Below are 20,138 nucleotides of genomic sequence, written 5' to 3'. Positions count from 1 at the left end.
TCTAGATTTGGTGAAGTACAATGAAGCAGACTTGATTAAAGAACTTGAGATGAAGGAACCCCATAGCACATAGTAGCATCTAGCGAGTTTTGAGAAGATTTGTAGCTCAGGTTGAGGTTCTGGATGTGAGTTTGCTTGCTGAGCTGGAAGGTTAGTTTTCAGACGTTTCGTCACCTGTTTTTTTATTTGAAAAAATATACTTTATTCATAAGATGTACAAAAAATAAAACATTTATACACCTACCCAGTCATGCAAGCCACTCCGGGATACCCAGGGGGTACGTACACCAACTAAAGGAAAACACAAAACAGAGAAAAAAAAACAAAGCAATGAAACCGCCCCGGCAGTCGTCACCCCGGACAGTCCCAGTTGGCCCCCTGACCAGTTGGGGAAGGCGCCAGCTGGGCCCAGTTACCAGATAGGGTTCTTTTCCCTATTCTGGACGAGGGGTTTCATACGGTGGTCTTTCCCCACCGCGCCTTGGCGGCGGCTGCCCCAAGCTTTAGCGCGTCCCTCAGCACGTAGTCCTGGACCTTGGAGTGCGCCAGTCTGCAACACTCGGTCGGGGTCAGTTCTTTCAGCTGGCAGACCAGCAAGTTGCGGGCAGACCAAAGAGCGTCTTTCACCGCATTGATGGTCCTCCGGGCGCAGTTGATGTTGGTCTCGGTGTGCGTCCCCGGAAACAGCCCGTAGAGCATGGAGTCCCGTGTCACGGAGCTGCTCGGGACGAACCTCGACATCTACCACTGCATCCCCCTCCAGACCTCCTGCGCATAGGCACACTCCAGAAGGAGGTTATCAACAGTCTCGTCCCCGCCACAGCCACCTTGAGGGCAGCGTGCGGTGGCGCAGGGATTCCGGGCATGCATAAAGGATCTCACTGGCAGAGCCCCTCTCACCACCAGCCATTCAATGTCCTTGTGCTTGTTTGAAAGTTCTGGCGATGAGGCATTCTGCCAAACGACTTTGGCAGTCTGCGTGGGGAACCACACGACGGGATCCACCCTCTCCTTTTCCCGAAGGGTCTCGAGGATACTACGTGCTGACCACTGCCTGATGGCCTTGTGGTCAAAGGTGTTTCCCTTCAAAAATTTCTCCACGAAGGACAGGTGGTACGGAACGGTCCAACTACTCGGACCGTTCCGCAGCAACGAGGCCAGGCCCATCCTTCGCAACACCGGGGACAGGTAGAACCTCGGTAAGTAGTGACACTTGGTGTTTGAGTACTGAGGGTCTATGCACAGCTTGATGCAGCCGCACACAAAGGTAGCCATCAGGGCGAGGGTGGCGTTCGGACGCCCTTTCCCCCATTTCCCAGGTCTTTGTACATGGTGTCCCTGCGGACCCGGTCCATCCTCGATCCCCAAATGAAGTGGAAGATGGCCCAGGTGACCGCAACGGCGCAGGCCCAGGGAATAGGCCAGGCCTGCGCCACATACAACAGTACCAAAAGCCCCTCGCACCTGACAACCAGGTTCTTACCCGCGATGGAGAGGGACCGGAGCGTCCACCTGCCCAGCTTCTGCTTCAATTTGGTGATACGCTCCTCCCAAGTCTTAGTGCACGCCCCAGCTCCACCAAACCAAACACCCAGCACCTTCAGGTAGTCTGTCTTGACGGTGAAGGGGATGAAGGAGCGGTCGTCCCAGTTCCCGAAGAACATGACCTCGCTCTTACCCCTATTGACTTTGGCACCCGAGGCCAGTTCAAACTGGCCGCAGATGTCCAACAGCCTACTCACCGACCGACGATCGGTGCAGAAGACGGCGACATCGTCCATGTACAGGGAGGTCTTGACCTGAAGGCCTCCGCTGCCTGGGATAGTCACGCCCTTCAGGCTCACATCCTTCCTGATGGAGGCGGCGAAGGGCTCCACACGGCACACGAACAAGGCAGGAGAGAGTGGGCAGCCCTGCCTGACTCCAGATCTAACGGGAAAACTGTCTGATTCCCACCCGTTGATCGAGACTGCGCTAACGATGTTGGTGTAGACCAGCCGGATCCAATTGCAGATGCCCTCCCCGAACCCCAATTTGGAGAGGACGTCCCTCATGTAAGCATGAGAGACCCTGTCGAAGGCCTTCTCCTGGTCCAGGCTGATGAGGCAGGTGTCCACCCACCTGTCCTGTACGTAGGCAATCGTATCCCTGATGAGCGCGAGGCTCTCAGTGATCTTCCTGCCCGGCACAGCACAGGTTTGGTCAGGGTGAATCACTGACTCCAGGACAGACCTGACCCGGTTGGCTATGACCTTGGCCAGGATTTTGTAGTCCACGTTCAAAAGTGAAATGGGACGTCAATTCTTAATTTCTTCCCTCTCCCCCTTCCTCTTGTAAATGAGGGTGATGATGCCCTTCCTCATGGACTTGCACATTTCCGCTGCCTGAAGCGCACTATCGTACACCTCCAGCAGGTCCTGGCCGACCAGGTCCCACAAAGCGGAATACAGCTCGACCAGTAAGCCGTCGCTTCCGGGAGTGCTATTCCTCTCCAAGGACTTGAGGGCTCTGGTCAGCTCGTCCAGGGATATCGGCCGGTCCAGCCACTCCCTCGTGCCATCGTCTAAAACCTCCGTGATAGACGACAGGAACGACTCGGAGGCCGTACTGTCCGTGGGCTTCGTGTCATACAGTCCGGCATAGAAGGATCTGCTGATCCTCAAAATGTCGGGCCGAGACGACGTCACCGAGCCGTCGTCCTCCTTCAGCCGGCTAAGCACAGAGCTCTCTTTGTGCACCTTCTGAAAGAAGAAACGCAAGCACGTCTCGCCCTGCTCCACGGAGCGGACACTGGACCGGAAGATTATCCTGCAGGATTCCGCAGCGAAGAGCGAGGCTTGCTGGCCCCTCACCTCGCGGAGGTCCTCCGTGACATCGAACCCCATCAACTGCAGAAGGAGCAGGTTCTGCACCCTTTTCTGGAGTCGCGACAGCTTTCCCCGCCTCTCTCTTGCCTTCCGAACACCCGTGAGGACAAAGAACCTCTTGATGTTCTCCTTCACCATCTCCCACCAGTCGCCTGGAGACTCAAAGAGGGGTTTCACGGTTCTCCAACCGGCGTACTCCCTCTTAAGCTCCTCGACGTTCTCTGGGGTCAACAGAGTCGTGTTGAGCTTCAACGTCCCCTTGCCGGCCTGCTGGTCATCCTGTAAGTGACAGTCAGCCAGCAGGAGGCAGTGGTCAGAGAAGAACACCGGCTCGACGCCGGTGGACCTGACCAAGAACGTCCGTGACACAAACAGGAAGTCTATCCTTGGCGGATAGACCCGTCTGGCCACAACCAGGTGTACCTCTGCTGCGCTTCGTCTGCAGGGGTGCTGAAGATGTCGAGCAGATTGGCATCCTTCACCGTGCCCATCAGGAATCTGGACATGACGTCCAGTTGACTCCCCCCACCCGCTGTCCCCACGCCGGATCTTCCATCTGCATCAATGATGCAGTTGAAGTCCCCGCCTAGGATGACCGGCCTGGACGTAGCCAGCAGGGGTGGAAGCCGCTGCAGGACGGCCAACCGCTCACTCCGTACCGCTGGGGCGTACACGTTGATCAGCCTCAGGGGAGCGTTCCTATAGGTGATGTCAGCCACTAGGAAGCGCCCCCCCACCACCTCCTGAACTTGAGAGATGGTGAAGTTGCGCCCCCACAGCAGAATAGCCAGGCCCGAGGAGCGACAGTCATTACCCCCCCGACCAGATCGAAGGCCCACAGGTCCAGGCGCCGGACCATTTCCCGTACCTGCCGAGGTGCGGTATCCCACACTCCTGCAGAAACAGGAGGTCCGCTTTGATGGTGGTCAGGTAGGCCAACATGGACACACATCTTGCGGTGGACTTGACGCTGTGCACATTAATGCTCGCAACTCGTTCCCCAATTGTGGGCAGTGACCGCAGTACCCTCCCCAAGTCCAAGGTCCAGCCCCTCCATCTGCCCCTGCATGCCCATTGCCCGGGCTAACTGCTGGACGCTCTCTGGGCTCAGGAAACCGTCCGTGCTGCCTTCTGGGTGGCATCCCCCCGTCAGGGGCGCGGAGGCAGGAGGGTCCGGCTCCGGGTCAGGCTGGGGACGCGCTGTTTCCTCCTTCCCGCCTGGAAGTTCCGGGGGCCCCTCCAGTGCTCCAGCGGCACTTGACTGGGTGTCGGAGGGAGCCTCAGGATGCCTCCCATCACCTGGAAGCGGGGTGCTGCTCTCCTTCCCCCTCGAGATCTTTAACTTCTGCTTCGGGTGGGCCCTCTCCGAATCCCCCTCGTCAGAGGAGGTCTTATAGCCCCCCTGTAGCTGCCTCTTCCCGCCTAATGGTTGAAGTTCCTGGGCCCGTCGACGCACCTTCCTCCTCGCTTTCCGGACCGTTGTCCACTCCCCTGGGTCGCCTGTCGCCGCCTCCATCGACTCCGGGTTGTCGGGGGGGATCGGAGCCTGCAGGGGTGCTTTGCTGGCCTCGGGCCCATCCTGTGGGGCTGGGCCCTCCTGCACGACCTGGCCCTCCTGCACATTAGTGGGGTCCTTGCTGGGCCCTGGTGCCTTCCTCTCCTCCGGGGTGGGCTGGCCCCGCATTGCCCCTGCCGGCGACCTGGGCGTAGGTGGTCCCCCGCCGCGGGCATGCCCTATAGAGGTGGCCCGCTTCCCCGCAAAGGTTGCAGCTTTTCTCTTGTGGGCAATCCTTTGCAAGGTGTCCCTCCTCCCTGCAGTTCCTGCAGATGGTGGCTTTGCAGTCGGTCGCCACGTGACCTGACCTACCACAGGCATGGCAGACTTTAGGTTGCCCTGCATAGGTCAGGTAGCCCCTGCTCCCGCCAATCGCGAAGCTGGACGGTGGGTGTACGACATTCCCGTCGCGCCCATCCTCAGCGTCACCTTGACCTGCCTCTTACTGGTCCAGATGCCAAAGGGGTCCATGATGTCAATTAGGTCCCCTTCCACCTTCACATACCTTCCGAGGAAGGTCAGGACATCAACTGCTGGCACATGGGGGTTGTACATGTGTACAGTCACCATACGGCTCCTCTGCGCTGGCATCACAAACAGTGGGACAGCGGTCAATACAGAAAGGGGGCCCTCACCTCCTTTCTCCTTGAAAACCTCCAGGAAGCGCTCGCAAAGCTTGGCACTCCTGAAGGTCACATTGTAAAAACCTCCTCTGGGGAAATCCTGCAGGCAGTAAATGTCCGCAGCAGCGAACCCACAACAGTCCAACAGGACCCTCTTCACGAAGAAGGTGCGGTCCACAGGTGCACCTTCATCCACCTTCTTTACAGAAACACGGATGGTGTTCCGGACCCCCTGACCTGGGGCACGAGCGCTTGCCGCAGCCATCGTTGCAGGTTGGCTGCTCCCCTGAACCAGCGTTAGGCCGAAGCCAGCATTAAGATCCACTGGTCGCAAGGGTGTACAGCCAACCCGACGTCTTCCTTTCACCTCCAAGACAGCGCTCTCCTCCTCTCGGTCCACAAGAGAGTGGGTCTTTATTTTGTTCCAGATGTAAGCTGGTTCACTGAGCTTGAAGGTTTGTTCCCAGATGTTTCGTCCCCAATCTAGGTAACATCATCAGTGAGCCTCCGACGAACACTGGTGTTATGTCCCACTTTCTATTTATCTGGTTAGGTTTCCTTGGGTTGGTGATGTGATTTCCTGCATTGGTGATGTCATTTCCTGTTCTTTTTCTCAGGGGATGGTAGATTGGCTCCAAGTCAATGTGTTTGTTGATGGAGTTCCGGTTGGAATGCCATGCTTCTAGGAATTCTCGTGCGTGTCTCTGTTTGGCTTGTCCTAGGATGGATGTGTTGTCCCAGTCAAAGTGGTGTCCTTCCTCATCTGTGTGTAAGGATACGAGTGATAGTGGGTCATGTCGTTTTGTGGCTAGTTGATGTTCATGTATCCTGGTGGCTAGCTTTCTGCCAGTTTGTCCAATGTAGTGTTTGTCACAGTTCTTGCAAGATATTTTGTAGATGACGTTCGTTTTATTTGTTGTCTGTATAGGGTCTTTTAAGTTCATTAGCTGCTGTTTTAGTGTGTTGGTGGGTTTGTGGGCTACCCTGATGCCAAGAGGTGCGAGTAGTCGGGCAATCATTTCGGAAATGTCTTTGATGTAGGGGAGAGTGGTTATGGTTTCTGAGCCCGTTTTGTCTGTTTGTTTGGGTTTATTGCTGAGGAATCGGCGGACTGTGTTCATAGGGCACCCATTGTTTTTGAATACGCTGTATAGGTGATTTTCCTCTGCTCTGCGTAGTTCCTCTGTGCTGCAGTGTGTGGTGGCTCGTTGGAATAATGTTCTAATGCAGCTTCGTTTGTGGGTGTTGGGATGGTTGCTCCTGTAGTTCAGTATTTGGTCCGTATGTGTTGTTTTCCTGTAGACGCTGGTTTGAAGTTCCCCGTTGGCTGTTCGCTCTACTGTGACATCTAGGAATGGCAGTTTGTTGTTGGTTTCCTCCTCTTTTGTGAATGTTATGCCAGTAAGGGTATTATTGATGGTCTTGAAGGTTTCCTCTAATTTGTTTCGTTTAGTGATGACAAAGGTGTCATCCACATAGCGGACCCAAAGTTTGGGTTGGATGGTTGGCAGAGCTGTTTGTTCGAGTCTCTGCATTACTGCCTCTGCTAAGAACCCTGATATCGGAGATCCCATGGGTGTACTGTTGGTTTGTCTGCAGTGGGACCTCCGATATCAGGGTTCCTAGCAGAGGCAGTAATGCAGAGACTCGAACAAACCGCTCTGCCAATCATCCAACCCAAACTTTGGGTCCGCTATGTGGATGACACCTTTGTCATCCCTAAACGAAACAAATTAGAGGAAACCTTCAAGACCATCAATAATACCCTTACTGGCATAACATTCACAAAAGAGGAGGAAACCAACAACAAACTGCCATTCCTAGATGTCACAGTAGAGCGAACAGCCAACGGGGAACTTCAAACCAGCGTCTACAGGAAAACAACACATACGGACCAAATACTGAACTACAGGAGCAACCATCCCAACACCCACAAACGAAGCTGCATTAGAACATTATTCCAACGAGCCACCACACACTGCAGCACAGAGGAACTACGCAGAGCAGAGGAAAATCACCTATACAGCGTATTCAAAAAGAATGGGTACCCTATGAACACAGTCCGCCGATTTCTCAGCAATAAACCCAAACAAACAGACAAAACGGGCTCAGAAACCATAACCACTCTCCCCTACATCAAAGACATTTCCGAAATGATTGCCCGACTACTCGCACCTCTTGGCATCAGGGTAGCCCACAAACCCACCAACACACTAAGACAGCAGCTAATGAACTTAAAAGACCCTGTACAGACAACAAGCAAAACGAACGTCATCTACAAAATACCTTGCAAGAACTGTGACAAACACTACATTGGACAAACTGGCAGAAAGCTAGCCACCAGGATACATGAACATCAACTAGCCACAAAACGACATGATCCACTATCACTCGTATCCTTACACACAGGTGAGGAAGGACACCACTTTGATTGGGACAACTCATCCATCCTAGGACATGCCAAACAGAGACATGCACGAGAATTCCTAGAAGCATGGCATTCCAACCGGAACTCCATCAACAAACACATTGACTTGGAGCCAATCTACCATCCCCTGAGAAAAGGAACAGGAAATGACATCACCAAGACAGGAAATGACATCACAAACCCAAGGAAACCTAACCAGATAAACAGAAAGTGGGACATAACACCAGCGCTTCGTTGGAGGCTCACTGATGATGTTACCCAGAATGGTGACAAAACATCTGGGAACAAACCTTCCAGCTCAGTGAACCAACTTACATCCGTAACAAAATAAAGACCAACTCTCTTGTGGACCGAGGAGGAGGAGAGCGCTGTGTTGGAGGTGGAAGGAAGGCGTTGGGTTGGCTGTGCACCCTTGTGACCGTTGGATCTTAATGCTGGCTTCGGCCTAACGCTGGTTCAGGGGAGCGGCCAACCTGCAACGATGTCTGCAGCAAGTGCTCGTGCCCCATGTCAGGGGGTCCGGAACACATCTGTGTTTCCGTGAAGAAGGTGGATGAAAGTGCACCTGTGGACCGCACCTTCTTCGTGAAGAGGGTCCTGTTGGACTGTTGTGGGTTCACTGCTGCGGACATTTACTGCCTGCAGGATTTCCCCGGAGGAGGTTTTTACGACGTGACCTTCAGGAGTGCCAAGCTTTGCGAGCGCTTCCTGGAGGTTTTCAAGGAGAAAGGAGGTGAGGGCCCCCTCTCTGTATTGACCGCTGTCCCGCTGTTCGTGATGCCAGCGCAGAGGAGCCGTATGGTGACTGTACACATGTACAACCCGCATGTGCCAGCAGTTGATGTCCTGACCTTCCTTGGAAGGTACGTGAAGGTGGAAGGGGACCTAACCAACATCATGGACCCTTTCGGGATCTGGACCAGTAAGAGGCAGGTCAAGGTGACGCTGAGAATGGGCGCAGACGGGAACGTCGTACACCCACTGTCCAGCTTCGCGATCGGCGGGAGCAAGGGCTACCTGACCTATGCAGGGCAACCTAAAGTCTGCCGTGCCTGTGGTAGGTCAGGTCACGTGGCGACCGACTGCAAAGCCACCATCTGCAGGAACTGCAGGGAGGAGGGACACCTTGCAAAGGAATGCCCACAAGAAAAAAGCTGCAAACTTTGCGGGGAAGTGGGCCACCTCTATAGGGCATGCCCACGACGGGGGACAGCCTACGCCCAGGTCGCCAGCAGGGGCAATGAGGGGCCAGCCCCCCCCGGAGGAGCAGAAGGCACCAGGGCCCTGTAGGGACCCCACTAATGTGCAGGAGGGCCAGGTCGTGCAGGAGGGCCCAGCCCCGCAGGATGGGCCCGAAGCCAGCAAAGCGCCCCTCCAGGCTCCACTACCCTCCCCCCCCCGACACCGACAACCCGGAGTCGATGGAGGCAGTGACAGGCGACCCAGGGGAGTGGACGACGGTCCGGAAAGCGAGGAGGAAGGTGCGTCGGCGGGCCCAGGAACCGCAACCCCCAGGCAGGAAGAGGCAGCTACAGGGGGCTATAAGAGCTCCTCTGACAAGGGAGATTCGGAGGGGGCCCGCTAAAAGCAGAAGCTAAAGATCTCAAGGGAAAAGGAATGCAGCACCCCACTTCCAGGTGACGGGAGGCATCGTGAGGCTCCATCTGACACCCAGCCACGCGCCACTGGGGCCCTGGAGGGGCCCCCGGAACTTCAAGGCGGGAAGGAGGAAACAGCGCGTCCCCAGCGTGACCCAGAGCCGGACCCTCCTGCCTCCGTACCCCCGACGGGGGATGCCACCCGGAAAGCAGCACGGACGGTTTCCTGAGCCCGGACAGCGTCCAGCAGTTAGCCCGGGCAATGGGCATGAAGGGACAGATGGAGGGGCTGGACCTTGGACTTGGGGAAGGTACTGCGGTCACTGCCCACAATGGGGGTACGAGTTGCAAGCATTAATGTGCGCAGTGTCAAGTCCACCACAAGATGTGTGTCCACGTTGGCCTACCTGACCACCATCAAGGCGGACCTCCTGTTTCTGCAGGAGTGTGGGATACCGCACCTCGGCGGGTACGGGAAATGGTCCGGCGCCTGGACCTGTGGGCCTTCGATCTGGTCGGGGGGGTAACGAATGTCGCTCCTCGGGCCTGGCTATTCTGCTGCGGGGGCGCAACTTCACCATCTCTCAAGTTCAGGAGGTGGTGGGGGGGCGCATCCTAGTGGCTGACATCACCTACAGGAACGCGCCTCTGAGGCTGATCAACGTGTACGCCCCAGTGATACGGAGTGAGCGGTTGGCCGTCCTGCAGCGGCTTCCACCCCTGCTGGCTACGTCCAGGCCGGTCATCCTAGGCGGAGACTTCAACTGCATCATCGATGCAGATGGAAGATCCGGCATGGGGACAGCGGGCGGGTGGAGTCAACTGGACGTCACGTCCAGATTCCTGATGGGCACGGTGAAGGACGCCAAGCTGCTCGACGTCTTCAGCACCCCTGCAGACGGAGCGCAGCGGAGGTACACCTGGTCGTGGCCAGACGGGTCTATCCGCTCAAGGATAGACTTCCTGTTTGTGTCACGGGCGTTCTCAGTCAGGTCCACCGGCGTCGAGCCGGTGTTCTTCTCTGACCACTGCCTCCTGCTGGCCGACTGTCACTTACAGGATGACCAGCCGGCCGGCAAGGGGACGTGGAAACTCAACACGACTCTGTTGACCCCAGAGAACGTCGAGGAGCTTAAGAGGGAGTACGCCGGTTGGAGAACCGTGAAACCCCTCGTTGAGTCTCCAGGCGACTGGTGGGAGACGGTGAAGGAGAACATCAAGAGGTTCTTTGTCCTCACGGGTGTTCGGAAGGCGAGAGAGAGGCGGGGAAAGCTGTCGCAACTCCAGAAAAGGGTGCAGAACCTGCCCCTTCTGCAGTTGACGGGGGTCGATGTCACTGAGGACCTCCGCGAGGTGAGGGGCCAGCAAGCCTCGCTCTTCACTGCGGAGGCCTCCAGGATAATCTTCCGGTCCAGGGTCCGCTCCGTGGAGCAGGACGAGACGTGCTCGCGTTTCTTCTTTCAGAAGGTGCACAAAGAGAGCTCTGTGCTTAGCCGGCTGAAAGAGGACGACGGCTCGGTGACGTCGTCTCGGCCCGACATTCTGAGGATCAGCAGATCCTTCTATGCCAGACTGTACGACACGAAGCCCACAGACAGCACGGCCTCCGAGTCGTTCCTGTCGTCTATCACGGAGGTCTTAGACAATGGCACGAGGGTGTGGCTGGACCGGCCGATATCCCTGGACGAGCTGACCAGAGCCCTCAAGTCCTTGGAGAGGAATAGGACTCCCGGGAGCGATGCCTCACCGGTCGAGCTGTATTCCGCTCTGTGGGACCTGGTTGGCCAGGACCTGCTGGAGGTGTACGATAGTGCGCTTCAGGCAGGGGAAATGTGCAAGTCCATGAGGAAGGGCATCATCACCCTCATTTACAACAGGAAGGGGGAGAGGGAAGAAATTAAGAATTGGCGTCCCATTTACCTATTGAACGTGGATTACAAAATCCTGGCCAAGGTCATAGCCAACCGGGTCAGGCCTGTCCTGGAGGCGGTGATTCACCCTGACCAAACCTGTGCTGTGCCGGGCAGGAAGATCGCTGAGAGCCTCGCGCTCATCAGGGATACGATCGCCTACGTGCAGGACAGGAGGGTGGACACCTGCCTCGTCAGCCTGGACCAGGAGAAGGCCTTTGACAGGGTCTCTCATGCTTACATGAGGGACGTCCTCTCCAAATTGGGGTTCGGGGATGGCATCCGCAATTGGATCCGGCTGGTCTACACCAATATCTTTAGTGCAATCTCAATCAACGGGTGGGAATCGGACAGTTTTCCCGTCAGATCTGGAGTCAGGCAGGGCTGCCCACTCTCTCCTGCCTTGTTCGTGTGCCGTGTGGAGCCCTTCGCCGCCTCCATCAGGAAGGATGTGAGCCTGAAGGGCGTGACTATCCCAGGCAGCGGAGGCCTTCAGGTCAAGACCTCCCTGTACATGGATGATGTCGCCGTCTTCTGCACCGATCGTCGATCGGTGAGTAGGCTGTTGGACATCTGCGGCCAGTTTGAATTGGCCTCGGGTGCCAAAGTCAATAGGGGTAAGAGCGAGGTCATGTTCTTTGGGAACTGGGACAATCGTTCCTTCATCCCCTTCACTGTCAGGACAGGCTACCTGAAGGTGCTGGGTGTTTGGTTCGGTGGAGCTGGGGTGTGCACTAAGACTTGGGAGGAGCGTATCACCAAATTGAAGCAGAAGCTGGGCAGGTGGACGCTCCGGTCCCTCTCCATCGCAGGTAAGAACCTGGTTGTCAGGTGTGAGGGGCTTTCGGTACTGTTTTATGTGGCGCAGGCCTGGCCTATTCCCTGGACCTGCGCTGCTGCGGTCACCCGGGCCATCTTCCACTTCATTTGGGGGTCGAGGATGGACCGGGTCCGCAGGGACACCATGTGCAAAGACCTGGAAAATGGGGTAAGGGCGTACCGAACGCCACCCTCGCCCTGACAGCTACCTTTGCGTGCGGCTGCATCAAGCTGTGCATAGACCCTCAGTACGCAAACACCAAGTGTCACTACTTACTGAGGTTCTACCTGTCCCCGAAGGATGGGCCTGGCCTCGTTACCGCGGAACGCTCCGAGTAGTTGGACCGTTCCGTACCACCTGTCCTTCGTGGAGAAATTTTTGAAGGGAAACACCTTTGACCACAAGGCCGTCAGGCAGTGGTCAGCACGTAGTATCCTCGAGACCCTTCGGGAAAAGGAGAGGGTGGATCCCGTCGTGTGGTTCCCCACGCAGACTGCCAAAGTCGTTTGGCAGAATGCCTCATCGCCAGAACTTTCAAATAAGCACAAGGACATTGCTTGGCTGGTGGTGAGAGGGGCTCTGCCAGTGAGATCCTTTATGCATGCCCGGAATCCCTGCGCCACCGCACGCTGCCCTCGAGGTGGCTGCGGCGGGGGGATGAGACTGTCGATCACCTCCTTCTGGAGTGTGCCTATGCGCAGGAGGTCTGGAGGGGGATGCAGTGGTATTTGTCGAGGTTCGTCCCGAGCAGCTCCGTGACGCGGGACTCCGTGCTCTACGGGCTGTTTTCCGGGACGCACACCGAGACCAACAACAACTGTGCCTGGAGGACCATCAATTCGGTGAAAGACGCTCTTTGGTCTGCCCGCAACTTGCTGGTCTGCCAGCTGAAAGAACTGACCCCGACCGAGTGTTGCAGACTGGCACACTCCAAGGTCCAGGACTACGTGCTGAGTGACGCGCTAAAGCTTGGGGCAGCCGCCGCCATGGCGCGGTGGGGAAAGACCACCGTATGAAACCCCTCGTCCAGAATAGAAAAAAGGGCCCTATCTGGTAACTGGGCCCAGCTGGCGCCTTCCCCAACTGGTCAGGGGGTCAACAGGGACTGTGCGGGGAGACGACTGCCGGGCTATTTTCTTTGCTTTGTTTTTTTTTCTTCTTTTTATTCCTTTAGTTGGTGTACATACCCCCTGGGTAACCCAGAGCAGCTTGCATGACTGGGTAGGTGTATCAATGTTTTATTTTTTGTACATCTTATGAATAAAGTATATTTTTTCAAATAAAAAAAAGTGACGAAACGTCTGAAAACTAACCTTCCAGCTCAGCGAGCAAAACTCACAGTCTGAACGTAGTAGCATGTGAAACAGCTAGTCTCCCTGTTGCTCAAAATTTTGAGATACCTTATGCTCTCTGGGTAATCGAAGATAGACTGACACTATTCATATACAAAGACCAGTTGTTCCTCATTCAGTAGAAAAGGACCTCCATTGGATATTGACTTATTGGACACTGATTCATATGAATTAATACTAATACCATTTTTATAGTAGTTCATAACCATAACTTCTTTTCGTTTTTCTTTTCCTCTTCCATGTCTGTTTGTGGTGTTTGTCGGCATTGCAAATTACCTCTCATGTAATCCTTTTGAGTTAGTTCCTAATCAAAGAGCTTGAGCAGAGGGAAAGAACCACAATCCATTTCAAAAGGGAAAATAAACAAAAGTAAATAAGTACAAAACCACTTCTGTTACAGACAGATGAGGAGAACAGTGAAATTAAATAAATTCTTTTCTACAACAAATTTAAGAGCCAGTAAAGGAATGCACAAGACATCAAAAACAAGTTTTTACGGGAAAGTAGATGAGGCTAAAATAGTTCAAATGCAGTTTATGTTCATTGATGCTTGCTTATATACATAGGTAAAAACTGTATCAAAAGACTTGGGATGAGGTTATCATTCCTACCATTAATTTGCAAGAGAAATACATGGATTTTTCCTCTGACTATTTATGGATACTGAATGTATAATAGTACTTAAAATTAGTTATACCATACTAATCAGAAAAAGAGAACTGTTAGAGGAAAAATTGGATTTATTATCAACTCTGCAACCATAACTAAGCTCACACCAAAAAAACAGAAAAAGTGGGAGTTAAATCAATAGGAGAGGCAAAAGCAAAGGGATGTAGCTGATTGTTATTAGTAATGCATTACCTTCAGCTGACTGGATGCATTGACATTTGCAATAATACGCCGAGCAAAACCTTGGTTTTCAAGAGCCATCCTTTCTAGAAAGTCATAGTCCACGTCAAAACCAATTCCAAGGCAGAAAAGAGAGAAATCTTCCTGCATTTGTCTTCTGACATTTCTCTGGATGTTGCTCAGTTTAATTTCACCTGGATTATAAAATCAAATTCTAAAGGTTTAGAATCTCTCTTTTCCCAATTTGAATTTAAATATTTGATATTTACCCATTTAGGAAAATACATTCACTTTTAATGGTCAGTACTTTGAATAAAAAGAAAGAAAGGCTTGACTTTAGAACATCCCAAAGAGCTTAATAGGCAATAAAATGCTTTTGAAATGCAGCCATGGTTGTGATGTAGAAAATATGATGGCTAAGTTGCCCACGGCAAACTCCCAAGGACAGCTGTGTACTTCTTGAGAGATAAACATTGGCCAGGATGCTAGATCTATCTCCTCTGCTCTTCAAAAGAGTTTCATAGGATATTTCATATCCATTTGAGAGTACTAACAGGGCCTTAGCTTAACATTTCATTTGAGGATTTTTAAAAATCATAATGGAGAAAGGTCATCTCACAACTATAAAAAAAACTGATGAATAACTTTAGTATGCCATTGAGAAATCTCATTCAACAAAATCTAACATTTTCAAGGAGTTTCTTTATTGAGACCAATAAAATGGAAACAGAGGTTTTCGTCAGGTTAATTATTTTCATTTAACTACAGTCTGTGGGGACCTCAACGTGGCACTCTCTCCGGGGATGCAGAGGCTTACTGACAGTATTGTCTGGGTTTCTACATTTAATTGCACATGTGTGGACTCCAAGCACTACTGTTCATTTCAGAGGAACAGTGGCAGAAAATGTCCAACCATTACAATGCAAAATATTCTGCAATTTCCTTTATTGGAACACGGCTCTGATGGTTGCTAGGCTTGATTTGGGTAGAACATTTCAGTGGGTTTGGTTTGGTGACAGTTTAGTGGTCAGTTCTGTTGCCACAGCTGAGTTTTCCCATAACGCTGGCAGAATGTAGGATGCTGGATAAGCAGCTAGATAGCAAGACAGTTGAAAGTGTGGTGTATTGATGATAACTTCAGCAGTCATATATTGCCGAGACTGTCAGATGTAATAGGAACTGTACTGCAGGGATAAGTGATGTGTACTTCAGTATTTAAAAGAAAGAGTATGGAACTCCAGAGAGTCCACCAATTAGATAAGGCAGAGACAGAAATGCTGTAGAATCAAATTAGGAGTAGTCTCGTTGAAGATAGCAACCTGTAGTGTCGGATTGAGCCCTAACACTTCGACCTTATGGTAGGCAGAATCCACAAGAACAGAACATTGCAGTGTTGTATTCATGGAGGTAGATCAATCCACGGTTTCAGCTCAAACCAGAAGGACCAGGGGAGGCTTTTATCTCATCAACAAATACATGGGAGTAGGGTTCCTCACTTTGCATCATTACATGGATAGTAACTGTTTTAATCAAATAATACATGTCTTCTTTCTTTTCATTTTACTGGCAATAGAAAAGAGAGTGGAGAATGTTTGCAGTAGCAAGTGTAAAGCCTTTTCCAATTACATTAAGAAGTGGAGTATGATAAAAGGCCACTAAAGAATCTTTGAAGGAGAGCAGTTTCATGTGAAGCCCATGGTCATGGCCAAGGCTTTAAATGACTACTTTACACTAATCTTCACTCCTGCTGATTATGCTGAGTTACCGTTAGTGCAAAGAGTCTTTGTAATTGTTAAAGTGAATGCTCAAGTCAAGCTGAAAAAAAATGTGCTCTCAAATTAGTCAATCATTTTAATTGACTGGGGTGAATATTCTCAATATATTAAAAGGAAAACCAGACAGGCTCTGTGAGGTAGTTATAGGCCAATTAACATGGTGATAGTTGTAAGAACATTGTTAGAAGGAATCATTAATGATACTATGTATGGTGGCCATGAAAGACAAGGATTAATACAGACATGCAACATGACTCTAGAAAAGCAACTCATTTCCTAAGAGCATTGAATAATTTAAAGAGATAACTGGGCTGATGGAAGTAGGTGGTCTTGTAGTCATTGCACTTTTCAACTTTTACAGAGATTGTCAAAGGTGATTTCACAACTTCATAACAAATCAAAATGATTAGCAGTGAATTATGTCTGTTCAAAGTGTAGACATGGCTAAAAATGCTAGACAGTTTCAGTCAAGAAACATAAAGCAGCACGGTGGCTCAGCGGTTAACTTTGCTGCCTTACAGCACCAGGGACCTGGGCTTGATTCCACCCTTGGGTGACTGTCTATGTGGAGTTTACGCATTCTCCCGGTGTTAGCATGGGTTTCTTTCCACAGTCCAAAGATGTGCTCCGTAGGTGGATTAGCCATAGAAATGCAGGGTTACAAGGACAAGGTACGGAGTTGGGTCTGGATGGGATGCTCTTCAGAGAGTCAGTATGGACTCAATGGGCTGAATGGCTTGCTTCCTCACTCTGAAATATATTTCTATGAAATATCTGTAAACAACACTGAGGTAAATAACTGGGATCATAATTTTATGGCAATCTAAGTGGGTAGGCACGACCTTGATTTAAAGTCTCAATTTAAAATATAAAACATCCCTCAGTACCACACTGAAGTGCCAACCTAGATTGTGTGTTCATGACAGAGATAATGGGAACTGCAGATGCTGGAGAATCCGAGATAACAAAGTGTGAAGCTGGGTGAACACAGCAGGCCAAGCAGTATCTCAGGAGCACAAAAGCTGACGTTTTGGGCCTAGACCCTTCATCATGACAGTGGGATCTGTGGGATTGGAGGCAAAATCCTAGGTTACACATGGAACTAGTTGCAATTCCTTAAAGGGTCATTAAAGTTAGTGGTTCCTTCAGGACAGTGGTCATTAGTAGATTCCTGCACAGATTTACATTGGATCAATACTTTTTTCTGAAATTTCTTCATGAGATGTGGGCGTGACTTGCCAGTCCGGCATTTATTGTGCTTATCCTAACTTTCCCTTGAAAGCTCGACAGTGAGCTATCTTCTTGAACCACTGTACCATAGGTAGACCCGCAATGCTCTTGACAACCTGTAATGATGAACTAACTAAATTTGTTGAGGATGCTGTTCAGCAGTTTGAAACTGACATAAAGATCTGTCTCAGAACCCTGAATGAAAAAGAAAAAAAATTACTGTCCAATCTCGATTTGATGTAGCAATGTGCAAACACCAAGCAGATGGAATTCAGTATCAATGGTGATTATTTATGTAAGCAGACCTAATTTTTTACGCAATGTCAACTTCCAATTTATGGCCTGCTCAGTATGAAATGGATTTTGGTGTTATCGTACAAGTGTCAAGTCCCACCTGGCCCAGAGATGTGTGATGACATCTCTGAACAGAGTGATCAGAAAAGTTCTAAATGTTCACAGCTAGTGCTGAAAGATTATAATAAAAACAATTGTAGGGTACAAAAATAGACACATGCAATACCAAACATCATAATGCCCAGGACAAGACCTTGGCTGGGCCTTATCTTGAGTATTATATCCAGTTCAGTTGGTAGGAATTATGGAGGACTGGGAAAAAGTTCTGAGGAAAGGTATTTGATTCATTCCTTATTTAAAAACGCTTACCAAAATAGGATGAGAGAAATGGGTCTTTTCATTACAGAAAATAATTACCATAATTCGAAATTAACTCATTGGCTATAATGCACTGACAACTTAAATTGTGCTATATGAAATGTAGTTCTTCGACACTAATTACGATAAATATTTGTCAAAATAATTTGTACCAACATCTACATATTGAATAATAACGCAACTGATTGCATTGACTGAGATAAAGCAATGTGAGAAAGGCAATTAAGTTGAAATATTTTACAAGACATCCACGTCAATTAAAACCATAAACACAAATATCTTATTAAAAATGAAAAAGAAAATGCACCAGGAAATATTCTTGAATAGTACCATACACACTAGAAGTATTCTTATTTCTAACATATCCGTTACTTAATGGAAACCAGGCTGATTAGACCACGGGTTTCTTGGAATTAAAAGATGAATGAAATTACATCGGACTGGAGGGTTTCAAAAATGTAGCACAGAAGGAAAAGGAGTTTTAGGCTGTTTTCTTGTTGTATGAAGTTGTGACCCAAAGCAGCAACCAATGAATATTAAGTAACCCATATTGGATGCACCGACTTATACCTCAAAATTGTGGCCTCAAAAGCTGCAATTTAAACACATCTGAATCTTATTAATTAGATTATATTAGAAATCATTTAGTGCATATGGATAATTACATTTCCAATACTATTCAGATGATACCAGACAGAGGGATTTTAACAGTTACAAAGAATTATGAAGACTAGACTGTTATGCCCCAGAAGACTCAGTGTGGCCTGAGTGAGATCTTTATCAGAAAGAATCAGTTAAATTGGGTAGAAGAGAGGAAATTTTTCTTACTTGAGAAGATCAAACTTGGAGGCCATGGATGCAAGAAAGTCAGTAATTAGTCCCACTGGAAATTTAGGAGATGTTTTCCTGAGAAAGTGATTAAAATTTGGAATTTGCTATCACAGTATGGAGATTACTAACAGATACATTTAAAGGTTAGCTAAATCGGCACATGAAGGAGAAAGTGACAGAAAGTTGTACTGAGACAAAGGGAAGACACTGCAGATGCTGGAAACCTGAAATAAGAACATAAAATGCTGGAGAAACTCAGCATCTGTGGAGAGAGAAACAGTGAACGTTTTGAGCCCAGTATGTCTACCCTTCAGAAGGCAAAAATTGACTAGTTCATTCTTGTCATTGTTTAATAAGCCTAAACAACATTTGGTTCTGAGGAAGTCAAATTGTACTTGAAAGTTAATGCTTGTCTCCCTCCATAGATGCTGCCAGACCCACTGAATTTCTCCAGCATTCTCTGTTTTTGCTTTTACAAGAAAATTTTCTGAAAAGGTTACATGAGTAAAGGGTGAGGAGGATTATGTGGAACGTAAGTGCTGGTATATACCAACAGACCAAATGGTCTGTATCTGTGCCAGAGATTCTATACATACTGATGAGCAGTAATATCATCTATTTTATGTATATATAGTATTACAGATAATAAACAAAAATGAAGTCACTATAGTCCTAGTGGGCTATAGGACTGTCCACTCTTTAGAGAGATACAGACAGTCAGTGGTGGTTTATCCTATGCGTTAATACATCTCAGGCGAGGGGAAATGTTCAGAAGGAGACTCCTTCATGGTAACCTCAGGCAATGTGGAAATTTCGCACATGCTGGTGGCGTCACCCTGCAATACAAACCAGCCATCCAGCCAACTGAGCCCCAAATAATACTTATTACCATTATTATGTGCTTACCTACTGTGGGGTCGCCATCCGAAACCATAATAATGAATGATACAGATCGTGGATCCAGCAGACCCAACTTATTGGACTCCGTTAATATATAAATAGCTGAAAGGATTGCTTCATTGATGTTTGTTCCTGTTTAAGGGTAAAGATGGGAACTGTAAATGAATGATGTATGCCATATAAATAAATAAATGCTTCTCCAATCAGTGGACCAGTTTGGATATAGAGAGCTGCAGTAAATATACGATTATTTTCAGATTTGTTTTTTTTTCCAATAAGAGTCTAGGAGTTGGGACATAATGTTGTGGCTGTATAGGACACTGGTAAGGCCACTGCATACAGTTCTAGTCACACTTCTATAAGAAGGATGAAATTAAACTTGTACGGGTGTTGAAAACATTTATAAGGATGTTGCTGGGATTTGAAGGTTTGAGTAATAGGGTGAGGCTGAATAAGTTTCTTTTTCCCTGGAGCTTTTAAAGAGCACCACACTTTATAAGGGCTGACCTTACAAAGATTTATAAAATCATGAGGGGCATCAATAGGGTGAATAGCCAAGATCTTTTTGGAAGTGGGAAGGAGTCCAAACTAGAGGGCATAGGTTTGAGGTGAGCAGGGAAAAAATTTAAAATGACGTGAGGGGTAATTTTTCACACAGAGGGTGGTGCATGTATGGAACGAGCTACTGGAGGAAGTGGTGGCTGGTACAATTCTAACATTTAAAAGGC

The 20,138-nt window shown here is 49.7% G+C and overlaps 1 protein-coding gene across 2 annotated transcripts in view; it reads right to left on the bottom strand.

Annotated features, from left to right (window-relative positions):
- The window catches only part of itih2 (inter-alpha-trypsin inhibitor heavy chain 2), a 73,659-nt gene that overhangs the window by 30,889 nt on the left and 22,632 nt on the right, over nucleotides 1-20,138 (bottom strand). For both annotated transcript variants that reach the window (XM_059654465.1, XM_059654464.1), the window contains exons 11-12: nucleotides 19,417-19,542; nucleotides 14,015-14,196 (exon numbers count right to left, since the gene is read on the bottom strand). In XM_059654465.1, coding sequence (XP_059510448.1) covers nucleotides 14,015-14,196; nucleotides 19,417-19,542 — 308 coding nt within the window. The remainder of the gene's footprint in view (nucleotides 1-14,014; nucleotides 14,197-19,416; nucleotides 19,543-20,138) is intronic.

The sequence above is a fragment of the Stegostoma tigrinum genome, chromosome 25 (assembly GCF_030684315.1).
Source record: "Stegostoma tigrinum isolate sSteTig4 chromosome 25, sSteTig4.hap1, whole genome shotgun sequence".
NCBI classification, from domain to species: Eukaryota; Metazoa; Chordata; class Chondrichthyes; order Orectolobiformes; family Stegostomatidae; genus Stegostoma; species Stegostoma tigrinum.
The sequence above is the reverse complement of the archived record's forward strand: the minus strand, read 5'-3'. Positions and strand labels throughout refer to the sequence as shown.